This window comes from Vulpes vulpes, chromosome 9 (assembly GCF_048418805.1).
Source record: "Vulpes vulpes isolate BD-2025 chromosome 9, VulVul3, whole genome shotgun sequence".
Taxonomy (NCBI): domain Eukaryota; kingdom Metazoa; phylum Chordata; class Mammalia; order Carnivora; family Canidae; genus Vulpes; species Vulpes vulpes.
Window position 1 is genome coordinate 26,813,401 of NC_132788.1, and position 13,909 is coordinate 26,827,309.

A 13,909-nucleotide genomic window follows, 5' to 3' on the forward strand; every position below is an offset into this window, starting at 1 on the left:
TAGAGATTACCTAGAGGTTTTGTTCAGATGTAAATTCTGACTCAGTAGATCTGAGATGGATACTGAAGTTCTGGTGCTGGTCCCTGGACCACACTTTGAGCAGCTAGCCTTTAGTTTTCATGGGGGGATTCATTGAGTTGGTCCTGAAATTCATCTCCATTTCCTCTGACCACAGCACCAGAAATGACTGAACTTTTAAGATTGTTGGTGCAACATTAGAAGCAGCTTTCTAAGAATTAATAAAGTTAATTTTTGACAAACAAAATTACCTTCCTGGAAGTAGTTTTTGTTAATAGAAGATGGGGCTTTAGGAATCCTTATATGACTTCTTACATCATGTCATACTTTAAAACATGATTTGGGGGTACCTGGGTGTCTCAGCCAGTTAAGCATCCAACTCTTGATTTCAGCTCAGGTCATGATCTCAGAGTCCCAAGATAGAGCCCCATGCAGGGCTCTGTGCTCACCAGGGAGTCTGCTTGAGAGTCTCTCAGTTTCCCTTCTGTACTCCCCCTACTGGCTCGCTCATTCTCTCTCTCTAAAATCAATGAATCAATCAATCAGTCTTTAAAATTAATTAATTAATTAATGAAACGTGACTTATTAATGGCAAACATGATACCGAAGGGAAAAAGCAGCATCAGATAAGGTGTTCGTTATGTGGAAAATTACATAATGAGGAAGTGTCCCCATTACTTTACTCAACTTTCTGCATGAACATAGATAAACAGATTGTCACCAGTTCTCCCTTTGCCCTTTATCTTAGAGAAGTTGATGGTTAAAAACAGAAAGACGAGTAGATGATTTCCTTTTTGATTATAAACAAAAGGTGAGGGGTTCAGATAACCACTTTTTGGCACAGCTGTTCAGCTACAGTTTATCATGCAAAGATTGGTATTCTTAGATTCTCCACTATTTTCCTAAGTTGAATTTCTTTAGCACTTCTGTGTAATCTGTTTCACATGCGTTCTTTCCATTTAAAAGAAAACATGTTTGGGGATCCAGTATGATTGCCCTGTCCGAGCAGATTTCATTTTTTTGTACAAAATCTTTTTGAGTTTTTTACCTTCCACGAGTTGTAGAGATTCAAGCTATGTTGCAAATATGGGCAGAATGAATATTAAAGATCGAAGAACTAATGTGGAAATGGAAATTGTATTTTTCTAAATGACTTCCTTGTACTGTAATTGCATATGTAATTTTCAGGCATTTAAATTTTTCTTTGTAATTATCTCATCAGTCAGTGGCTATTTGGTGTTATTATCCTGAATGGTGGTAGAAAATATTTCTCTATTTTGTGGGTAGAATTTCTCCTTCTCTTAGATTTTTTCCTAAATCTATTGTTACAATAAACATAAACCTATAATTCATTAGATGTTAAATTTTGGAGAGAGCCACTTTGGGATTCTATAAATGAACTTGTACCATGCTGGGTCTAGAGTTTTAGAGAGGAAAATTTTAGAGAGTTTAGAGATAGAGAGTTTTAGAGATAAAAACTCTATTCTTAACTTTTAATGTAACGTATCCATTTTTAAGCACAAATAAAAAATTTCTCGCAATACTAAACAAAATGTCATTTCTTTAGAGATCGATGTCTCATTGCCACAATCCGTTGTTTTGTTGTTGTTCTTAAATTCTTTAACATGAATACCCTGTAAATATAGATATTAATTTGCAAGATGTTAAAAACCCGAATTCATTCCAGCAACTGGTCCTGTAGTCCTAATATTGGCAAAACTCCCTTCAAGTCAGTTGACAGGCATGGATCTAGCAGTTCAACCAGTGATGTTCTAGCCTCCCCCTGCACCAGGGGACCTCCCATTAGTCTGACACATTACAATAGACTATATTTTAAAGACTACTTCATTTCATCATACCTTATACTTGACGGGTACTAAACCTATGGACCTTAAATATAAGTATTCTATAAATCCTCTCGAACTAGGATTCACAGCAGCCCACAGCTTGCCAGGGTTCAGAAACCAAACCGAGTTAGGACACTGGCCCAGATTTGTGCCATTTTAGTTAAAATGTACAATTTCATAAGAAAGATATAATGTGGATAAATAAGTCTATAAGACTAGATTTGGGGATATTTCATCTTAAGGAAAAATGTTTCTATAAAATAATAACAGATAGTAGTGTTTATTATATTTCAGGCACTGCTTTAAGTATTTTATGTGAATTAGCTCATTCAAGGCTCAGCAACTACTGTGACTGCTCTAGTTCACAGAAGAAAAATACCTCGATAGGCAGTGCCTACTCCTTCAAAGGTCACATAGCTCACTGCAGTGGATTCAAAATTTGAACTCGGCTAGCCTCGCCCCCAGAGTCCGTGCTATAGTCTTCCTTGACAAGTTTGATTAAAAGGATGTTTTAGAATGTTTAAATAGTTTAAGAAAGTGTTGATCACAAGATCTGTGCAATTGGTGGGGTGAAATGAAAGCCCAAGTAGAGTGTGTTGTGCAGCAAGTGGGAGGCAAGGAGAGTAGAGACAATGAATAGAGTAATTCCCTTCAGTACTTTTTGTTGTCAAGAGATATGGAAGGGTAGCTGAAGGAAAATGTGAGACCCAAGGTGCTACCTTAAGACAAGTGATATTGAGACATGTTCATATCTCAAGGTGACCACTGTAGACTTCTTAGAATGCTATCTTTAATTTCCAGGACATGGTGCTTAACTTGTTTTTTCTTTTTTTTTTTTTTGCATACCTCCACTGGTTCTTTCTTCTTAGTCTCTTTTGTTTGGTCATCATCTTCTACCAGAGATGGCTGCCATGTATAGTTGTGCAAGTTGTAAACTGCAGGAATTTGAGGGAGGGGGCACAATTTATACTGCCATGTTAATGGTGTTTCCAGATTCATAACATACACACTCTGCACAATTCTGTGTACTAACCCTGATTCCCAGCCTCAGGATACATTTTTATTTCAAATATATAGGAACAATATATATTAATGTTGTGGGGCTAAGGTAAGTAATAGAACTACAGTTAACCAAAACTGAAGCTAATCCACAACAGCAGTAACATTATGTATGAAAAGAAAAGTGGGTCTTGAGATCCAGTGGAAAATGCTGGGTTTCTGAGATATTTCAGAATATAAAATCATTGTTAAAAAGAAAAACAAAAGCCTTAAGAAAAAGACTTTTTCTCCCCATTTAGCCTCCTTTTCACAATAGCAAACTGAGGTACAGATAGTAAATTTCTACCCAGACTCAGTCTGTAGAGAAACTGGGAGGAAAGCACTGCAGATCACTAACCCCTATCTGTTTGACTCATAAGAAACAACAGTTAAAATCTGTATGTATGGAAAGATAAGAAAAAATCTCTAGGTTAACTATGACTTGCTAAATAATTGACAAAAAGAATTCTCTTAATTTGTAATACCCTAAAAGTGGAAACAGTCCTGATATCTATCAACAGGTGAATGTATATGCAACTTATGGATATATTCTTACAGTGGAATACTATTTAGAAAAAAGGGGGGGAATGAGTTATTGATACATATTACTACATAGATAAATCTCATAATAACTATCCCAAGTGAAAGAAATCAGACCAAAAGAGTTTACAATATATGATTACATTTGTATAAACTTCTAGAAAAGGCAAACTGCAGTGACACAAAGCAGATCAGTGGTTGCCTACAGGGAGAGGAGAGGCAGAAGGAAAGGATGACAAAGGGGCAAGAGGAGACTTTGAGATGATGGATGTGTTCATTATCTTGATTGTGGTCATGGTTTTGTGGGTATATACATATGTCAGAACTTACCAAACTGTATTCTTTAAATATATATAGTTTATTGTGTGTCCGTTATACCTCAATAAAGCTGTAAAAAAATAAGAAAGGACACAATTTCTGAATGTCTGATACTGATTTATACAGCCTTTGATCTAATGTCAGAAAGTGAAAGCAATGCACAAGTAAACATTCTGCAGGATAGCAGTGAAAATGTCATTATAATGTCAAAAGATTCATAAAACCAAGTGCCACTTTAAAAATGCAAACAAATTTTTCACATTCTGGTCACATTTACAGTTGTTCCTGTAGAGGAGAGTATATGTTTTGTGCTTGCTTCTTAAATGGAACCAACCTAACACCATTTGATTTATTTCACTTCTGTGACACTTTGAACCAGCTGGGGTTCAGAAGTTCAGAGCCTTCATACAAGTAACAAAAATTCATTCCAAATTCATCTTCGACAACATTTATGAACAGTGTCCTTGTGCTTTTTGTTTCTGTGGCTGTGTCAGCTTATCTCTGATTGAGGTTCATTCTGCATTTCCTGCAGTCAGTGAACACTATCCTCCAACCAACTGCCTTTGTCTCATAAACATTTAAGGAGAGACAAAGCAACAACTAGCTTAGAAGAACAAGCAGCAGCGATGCCTGGCTCCACCTCCTTATTTGCTTTATCCCAAACCCCTACCACACCTGTGTACCCTGTGTAGGCATCATGAATTCCTGCTGGCTGACAGCGATGAACTCAATTAACTTACACATTTTACTTAACCTAAGAGAAAACAACAAAACAATAACAAGAAGAGAGCCACAGTACTTTGAGATCACTGGGTGGACACACTATGCGTGATCTACCATCCTCAGGGATTTAAACTGCTCTTGAGCAAACATACTTTATAAATTGAGACCTGGCAGGCACCCAGGGAGTGGTTAAGGTCTGCATTTATTGTTGAACTTTGGCACAACACGCTCAACTGATTGGTGGTGCTCTGGGACTAGTTAGCTGGGTGGAGATGAACGTGTCTCAGCAGAATAATTTAGTATTATTAGCATGACATTTGATATTAATAACATTATAGCAATCAGAGATCACTGTTTCTTGACTCAGAAATCACAAATTTAAAAAATGTTAAAATGAGTTAATGGAGGAAATTTGTTAAAAACTGAAATATACAAATGGCTCTAGTTTAAGGTATCACTGTTGATTAGAGAATTGACAATTATGAGAAATAAACTTGAGAGTAACAGTTCAGCGAAAGGTTTTTCCTGTTGTTTCTTTTGGGGGTTTGGGCTAGGAGGTAGGGGAGAAAACATGCTATATGTGCTACAATACTACTATTTTTGCAGGCCATGAATTCAATTGTACATTCGAATAGATACTATTGTATATATGTGGAAAATTAAACCAATTCTAAAATTGCTTGAATTCTGCTAGAGTACATAATTATGAAATGAAATAAAATAGGATCATACATTTTTATTTCTGGTCTTTACTTTTTTGAATTTCTAGTTTTCTTTAAGTCATGGGCAAGAAGATCTAGGCATCTACTACAGATCAAAATCAAAAGACGTTTTCTTGGATGCTTTAAAGGGATCATTCAGTATGATTGCTGATGGGGAAATGCACACTAATTTATAATTTATAGCAAAGTCAAATATCTCCAAATCTCATTTAAGAAATTTACACTTCAGCCATTTGGAAGCCTTACAAAATGTAGAATATACACTTTTAAAAATCCAAACAAAAACTGAAAATTGATGGTAACATTGGATTTAAAGGTGATTCTCTTTATGTTCCAGATTACATTTACTTTTCTTGCCAGAAGGTCAGGGAGACAGAAGGACTTACATATCACTCTTGACTTCATTTCTAGGCTGTAACTTATATACTGGTCAATTCTGGCCAGTATAGTAGAAATCACAGAAGGAAAATTGTCTAGTAATTATTTTAGTGTGTTTTGTAGAATACGCTTCTAATAGAACAGGCACAAATTATTCAATTGCATAGCAATTATTGGATTTTGTCTGCTTATTTTCTTAGTGAAATTATTTAAATTTTTTGTTTGTTTCAGGGCTCATGCCTGTGGCACAACAGCCTGTGTATTGTGCTTCAAAGCATGGCATAATTGGATTCACACGCTCAGCAGCGGTGAGGAGATCACAACCACAATATCCCCCTTTTTTTTCTTTCTATCTATATATGAAACATGAGTTCTATAACATAGAGGGGAATAAATTCAGAAATCAGCACCTCTGGATTAAGAGAGAAAAATAAATTATCCTCTAATCTTTATTATAAAAGATGGTTTTCAGATCACATCAAGGAACAAATGAAGAAGAGATCTTTTAAAAATGATGTTGGTTCCTAAACACAGATGTGTGTTGAAAAATATCCTAAGGGGCAGCCTGGGTGGCTTAGTGGTTTAGTGCTGCCTTCAGCCCAGGGCCTGATCCTGGAGACCAGGCATCGAGTCCCATGTCGGGCTCCCTGCATGGAGCCTGCTTCTCCCTCTGCCTGTCTCTCTCTCTTTCTCTCTCTCTCTCTCTCTCTCTCTCTCTCTGTGTGTGTGTGTGTGTGTGTGTTTCATGAATAAATAAATAAAATCTTTAGAAAAGAAAAATATCCTAAGGGGGGAAAATGGGAAGATACTACCTATATTTTATAATTGACTCCAAATTTAAAAATTATTAACTTTAGGCCTCCTTAAGTAGAATATGTAGTGTGCTCTAGATATTACTTATCACTGGAGATAGGAAAAAAAGGAGAGCACAGAGGGACGGGACAGGAATTTACTGGAGAGAGTAGTCAAGGATGATGCCTCCATGGGGCCTAGGGTGAGAAGTGTACAGAGTGAAAAATATTTTGGGCCTAATTGACTGCATGCACTGACGACATGACATGAAAGTGCTTGTCTTTTCATAATAACTGAGAAGAGGCAGTTTGAATGGAACCTGAAGAGCAAGGGGAAAGTAAGAAGCAGGAGCCAGACAAAAACCCCAGCTTATTAATCACAGTGATGAGCTGAGATTACTTTTTTTTTTTTAATTTTATTTATTTATTCATGAGAGACACAGAGAGAGAAACAAGACACAGGCAGAGGGAGAAGCAGGCTCCCTGTAGGGAGCCTGATTCAGGACTTGATCCCAGGACCCCAGAATCACGACCTTAGCCGAAGGCAGACACTCAACCACTTAGCCATCCAGGTGCCCCGTGAGATGAGATTTATTCTAACTGCAGCCATCATGAGTGGGTCATTTATGCCAAGGAATGACAAATTAGAACAAACGTAGAAGAAGATACAATAGTTGGGGGAATCTCTGCAATGATTGGTCTAAGTAAGGCATAAGGCAAAGAGAGGGACCAGACAGAGACAGAGAGGGAAGAGATGGGGGTAGAGAAAGTAAATGTCTGAATGGTAGATATTCAGTAGAAAGATAAGCAGCTCTCATGCTTACAATTCAAATTGATTTGGAAATTTTTATTTACTTTGTGGAGACTTGATCGTTAATTCAACTTTTAATGAACACATAAAGCTATTACAAAAGAAAGTAAATCTTAAGTACCAGAAATTTCCTATTTACAATGACAAGAGTGAAAATTTGTACAGTCAATTTTCACTATTTGTGGTAGGTAGTTCTATAAACTCACTTGCAAACACTGCATTAGAGAATACTGAACTGTTGCTCCTTGGGGAGAAACAGAGTTTAGTTCCTTTGAGCCTCTGGTCAGAGCATTTTGACCAATCAATCCATACATAGCCTGGTCTTATGTATCTTTCTGTGTAAAGACATCTTATATAATGTGTACTGTGTCCAATATGTATTGTATTAACATGACCAACAGCATTTATACCTCATGACAGCTTGAAATTTATCTAACACCTGAATTTTCTCTGTAAGGCACATCACAGCCTTCTCACACTTAAAAGGAACATTGGACAGCACTTTACCATCATGGTTGGGAGGCATTTTAAATAGCAAAGTCATCAACAAATGGCACAAAAATAGGAAAAACATAGACTAAATGTATCACAAAGAGGATATTTGTTTATGGCATAAGAGCTGAAACAAAAGCATTTTTTTTATTTTAGCTGGAATATTTGCTCTGTGTCCAAAATTGACCCCAAAAGCTCCATGACTGTTGATTTTGATGGTTACAAATAAACTTTCACAAGTAAGTGGGGTCCAAAAATAATTAACTACATTTTGTCTTAAAAATAATTCAAGTAAAATCAATAGTTTGAAAGTTAAGCCAAAGAATGTTAGTTTGAAATACTTAAATTGCCTTCCACATAGTACATATTATCAAGAGTATCTATAGCATCAATCAGAGTCTCTAACTTTCCACCAACAGTATTTTTTAAAGAAATATTTTTTTTTGTTATGCAATCCTAATCTTTGAAACCAAACTTGAGATATTAATTCTGAGCCTTGGTTTTTTGCATTTACGTTCCTGCAGAGCTCAATAGATAAGAGTAGCTTAGATAATCAAGTATTTTCAGGAGCTTCCCAGTAATACTGATTTTGAAAGAATGAATTAGCTGAGGCTTTCAGGTATTAATTTAACACTTTAAGTATGTGATCTTTTACTTTCTGCTACCAGTCAACCTTAACACTGTCATTGTTAGATAGCTAGTATTTTTCACATCACGGTCTTTGGAATGGCTTTATTATCAGTGTGTCCCATGGTATATATTTACAAAGCAACTGAAGCCTATAACCTTCTACTTCTCATCCGCAGATGGCAGCGAATCTCATGAACAGTGGTGTTAGACTGAATGCCATTTGCCCAGGCTTTGTTAATACACCCATCCTTGAATCCATTGAGAAAGAAGAAAACATGGGACAATACATAGAATATAAGGATCATATCAAGGATATGATGAAGTTCTATGGAATTTTGGAGTAAGTAAAACTATACCTATCTTCCTTTATATGATGGAACAAAGTATTGTCTAGACATAAACAATAAAAAGGGAAAAAATAACCCTTTAAATTTGAGAAACTAATTTGGCAAACTCTCTAAAAAATTTTTTTTCTGGATTTCCAAACAGAATGTGTTTACACATTATGAATTTCGAGATACAGATCATAATGCCTTCAGTCATAATCGGATTTTTTTTAATGTTCATGTTTAGTTGCCTTTGGAAGTAATGATATCTTATTTGGCTGAATTCCAAGCAATATTCACATTTACCTTTTGTGAAATTTCATATGGTCCCCTAGTTTCAACCGTTTTATAAGAAACAGTTGACAGACACACATGTTTGATGGACAGTGTCTGAATTCAAGCAGTTGGTTTCATAGCACAGAGTCATAACTGTCATGTCGAAGGACTCAGACCACCTGGGATCAAATCCCGCCTCTACCATTTATCTGTCAACCTCTGGGTACTTCAGTTTTCTCTCATGTAAAATAGAAAGTCCGAGAATGCATTGATTCATGAAAGGTTCTTAAACCAGCAACAGATAAATACGAGACATTCTTATCAGTAATTCTTCACATATCTACTTTAATACCATTTTTATCTGATAAGTCTAAGATCTACTTTAGGATAAAGATGAGAAGATAATCATTTTCTCAATGTAAACAATAAATATAAATTCATAAATTCTTCCTGTCAGAATGACAGAGATTAGGCATGGAAATCTACCACTCAATTTATCATATAATTTAGTTGATATCTAACTGACTAAAATATGGAGGTAGCAATAGCTTCATGATAGATATTTCCCTATTACATGCTAAAGGTAGTAGATTTTTCAAAAGCAATTCAGAATGTAGTGATAGTTATGACTCATATTTAGTTTAAAAACAATGTTCCCTTTATTTTTAGCCCATCAATGATTGCCAGTGGGTTAATAACACTCATTGAAGATGATGCTTTGAATGGCGCTATTATGAAGATCACAACTTCTAAGGGAATTCATTTTCAAGACTACGAAACAACTCCATTTCATGCAAAAACTCAGTGAACATCTTCTATATCGGCCGTAACTGAAAACAAGAACAAATGACTTCCATTAGACCATTTCTTCATCGAATATAGCTTTTTAAATGAAATGTTATTGTCTGAAGCTTTCTTTCATGCGTTTGAGATTAACTTTATCTCTAAATGATTAGTTAGGTATTTGGATGAAAAAAATCAGGAACTCTCAAAGATAGGATATGAACCAAAGTTAACTTTTGATTTTTATATAAGTCTAAGTAATGATTAAAACAAAGGATATTCGAGGAATATCCTGCCTTTCAGAAAATGTATTTAAATTTGTGGTACATGAATATTAATGTTTTTCAGAATATCATTTTAAAGGAGATACTTGAAATGTTATTTAAGTCAAACCAGATGTAAAAATCTCATTTTGTTTTTATGTTCTCACTAGTAAAAAAGAGAAGCTACCTGCAATGGCAAATTTTTAGTAACAATAACTTTTACTTATATACCACTTTTCAGCTGAACATTTCAGCTCTTTAAAGATGTGACATACTTAGGGGCCAGTAGTTAGGAAATAAAGTACAGTATGACTATATCCCAAATGAAAAATCTGATATATGGGAAAATGACAAAGTAATTGGCTGAGATATTGATCCAAGTTCAGCCTCCCATCTAGGGAAACCATTTCTTTCCTATTTGCTTACTTTAAGAAATTTAATTTTCTCCAGCAAGCTCAGGAATGACATTTTTAACACTTATAGCAAAAGTAATAGTTAGTGCTTCTACAATATTATATTTAAGATTGCCTCATTTAGAAAAAAAATAGAAATGTAATATTTTTCAGGTTATTTCATTTATACCCGTTTCCACAGTGCCTACTTTTTAATAAAACTCTTCTTTCATTTTAATCTCCAGAACTTATTTAGTGTTCTATGTATAGCTTTCGAGGAGAAGAAACCAATTTTGTCACAGCCTTGATCGTTAATATTTTTTTGTACTCAAAGTCACAATAACAAGAGATAAAGGTAGCTGTGATGTTTTTGCTATTTTCCCTGTCAAGTATTTTAACATATGATCAGTAAATGCAACTGCTTTGGGTATCATTATTTGCAAGCAATAATTAATGCCAGTAATAGTGAAAGCACAAGATTTCCAAATCAACCATTTTCTTAGGGAATACTATATATGTGATTCACTCTGCCTGCTAAGTTCAGAGCTCCCAGCTTGGAGCAAATTCCGTCCATGTGAGAGATGGATGGGGGTTTTCTAGAGACACTGGAGTGTTGTCATGTCTTGCTCTCTTTTAATTCTGCCATAGAGAATATTGCCTTCACTTTTAAAGAGTAATTTTAATATGAATAACTCTTGTCCAGAGTTTCACATAATGCACTTGAAAAAACAACCAGAAATGAAAATCCAGGACTGTCTGATAGAGAAAAGTGGGAATAATGCACAAACTTGTTCACACATTGTGGCAGTAACTAGTCAGTGAATAATAATACAGGCATGGGGAGTATTACTTCCTTATTTTCCTATTGTAATGTTCCACTAGAGCTAAAACTTTTCATTTATGGATAATTTTTTGTACTGGCAGTCGTCAATATACTTTGTGTATTGAGTTGAATGTTTTTCAAATCAGTGAACTCTGCAGACATTTAAAATCAGATACTGAGTAGAACTGAAAAAAATGAGGTATGTTGGAAAAGTTCATTTTATATTAAAATGTATCTGCTATAAATAGCTTTAAATAAACCTGTATAATGTTATATGATATCTCTGTATACTGGTTGGGGAAAAATAACATTAAATTTGGGGGAATGGAAAGCCTTAGTTTCTTTAATTGTATTTTTTCAGTGAAAATCCTAATGTAAATAATATGCATTTTTTTAAATGTACATTTCTTAATAAATGGGTTCCCAGAACAGCAAAGCTAAAATTATGTGGACACTGAAAAAAGAGTAAGACTTGATAATGGCATTGAATGTCCATCAAACTTAATTTTCATATCAAAATAATTTTAGTTGCTTGTTGTGCCACTTAAAATATAAATGATTATGTGATGATTTCTGTCTAGTTTCTTTTTCTCTCTGTTCATAAATTTAGGATGCTGAAGAAGTCTGAAAATGTAAATTTTTAAATAAAGTTCAAGTCATTTCACATACTAAGTATCATTCAAAGGGTAGCTTCTTTCTTACATTTGAATTTCGAAAGGCAAAAATCCTCATGCACAGGAGAAGGTGACTGGCTTCAGTGCAGGGTGGCAAGTGCTGGCACCAGTCTTCCAGCTCTTTCCCCTTGTTCGCTTCCCTCCTATAGGGCAGCTCTGTCCATATGGTGGCTTCAGGGCTGACAGCCTGATTTTCACCAGCTTTCAGTCTGACAAAGAAGAACTTCTTTCTGACAGCAGAGCTCCTTGGCCTTGCTTCAGTTACGTACTGAGTCCTGAGATAGTCCTTCAGGTCAGAGAGGTGATCATGTGGCTTGACCAGAACCAGATGACATGTCTCCCCCAGAGACAGAGAAGAAAGAGCAGTGGAGGGCAGGAGAGGTGGGCGGGAGATTGACCTGAACCCTCTGGATTAAGACAGGGAGAGGAATACTTTCAAGAGGAAAATTATGCTGCCATTCCCAGAAAGTGGGCGAACATGCCAAGCTAAGAAAACAATAGTCATTATAGAGGAAGATGGAGTGAGCAAGGATTAGTTTTGTCTTAATCTCTTGGATAAATTTTCAAAGACTTTTATGATTCCTATAACATACCTAGAACCTTGTTTTTAACAATCCATGTACCACATTGGATAGGATATGATGAAAGAGGAGAAAGTGAATAGAAAATAGAGCAGTTACCTCCTGCATATGTAATTGTACTCTTTCTCAATCTATGACCTTTATTATTGTGAATCACAGTATGGTTCAAAAAGGTTCAGGGGCACCTGGGTGGCTCAGTGGTTGAGCATCTGCCTTTAGCTCAGGTCGTGATCCTGGGTCCTGGGATCAAGTCCCACATCAGGCTCCCTATGGGGAACCTGCTTCTCCCTTTGCCTATATCTCTGCCTCTATCTCTGTGTCTCTCATGAATGAATAAATAAAATCTTTATTAAAAAAGTTCAAAAGCTATTTATTTTAATATTGACTGCAGTTATTGCCTCTAGAGTTTATTTTTGAATTCCTGACTATGCTACCATTTTAATCTTATGGTTCCATTTAAATGTTTTAGCACCCTTCTAATTCCTCTTACTAAAATTTCATCAACAAAGTATGGTTACACTACATTTTAACAGAATTTTTTTTTTTTTTGAGAGGAAGAGAGAGAGAGAGAGAGCACAAGCAGGGAGAGGGGCAAAGGGAGAGGAAGAGGGAGAAGTAGACTCTCCAGTGAGCACAATGCAGGGCTCGATCCCAGGACCCTGAGATCATGACCTGGGTTGAAATCAGATACTCCACCAACTGAGCCACCCAGGTGCCCCTTGAAGATAATTCTTTAAGTTGAACTTTAAACCATTAAAATATCTTTTTTGCTCTTAGTTTTTAGGTAACATCTCACACATAAACTCTCCCACTCAACAAATAATTCACAAACAGTTATTTTGTTGGTAAATTTATATTTGCATGTTTCAATACATTGTATTCTATGTAGATGTTAGTGCAGACATACACTGGTTAAGGTCTGGTCTGGCAAAAAGCCTTCTAGGAATGCTAGAATCTAATATAGAGAAATAGTTACAGAGGTTACTGGAAGAACTGAAGAACCCTAGAGAAAGGATGGGATGATAAAGTAACCAGAAGGAAGGTACTACTCCAGGGTAGGAGTGGGCAGCCACTGACAGACATGCCACCTTAAGAGAAGGGAGAAGGAGGAAATGACCTTGAAATCTCCCATCTGCCTGCCCTTCACTATTCTGTTTTCAAACCAGGAAAATATTGTTTGCAGGATCTGCCCCTTGTGACAGGGCTGAGCAGTATAATAGAAGGGAATGGATTTGAAAATAAACAGTCTAGTGACAAGCACAACATACATTTGATATTTACCGTGCTGCAGTCATAGATTTGAGCTTGCTACTTAGCACCCACTAAAGGTTATATTTAAGAGTCATGAATAAAGATAACACTCTGACTCCATAAAAATAAAATGGTGCAGTGGCCTGAGGATCTATTTGCACAATAGCTAATGACCCTGCAGACATCTTGCAGATAAGTAGCAGCCTATGCACTTGGGCATAGAGATGTACAG

General features: G+C 35.9%; 1 protein-coding gene across 1 annotated transcript in view; it reads left to right on the forward strand.

Annotated features, from left to right (window-relative positions):
* Window positions 1-11,840, forward strand: part of HPGD (15-hydroxyprostaglandin dehydrogenase) — a 29,777-nt gene extending 17,937 nt beyond the window's left edge. Inside the window, exons 5-7 of the mRNA XM_026017549.2 lie at window positions 5,816-5,892; window positions 8,485-8,648; window positions 9,580-11,840. Coding sequence (XP_025873334.1) covers window positions 5,816-5,892; window positions 8,485-8,648; window positions 9,580-9,718 — 380 coding nt within the window. The 3' untranslated portion in view covers window positions 9,719-11,840. The remainder of the gene's footprint in view (window positions 1-5,815; window positions 5,893-8,484; window positions 8,649-9,579) is intronic.
* The last annotated feature ends 2,069 nt before the right edge of the window (window positions 11,841-13,909 follow it).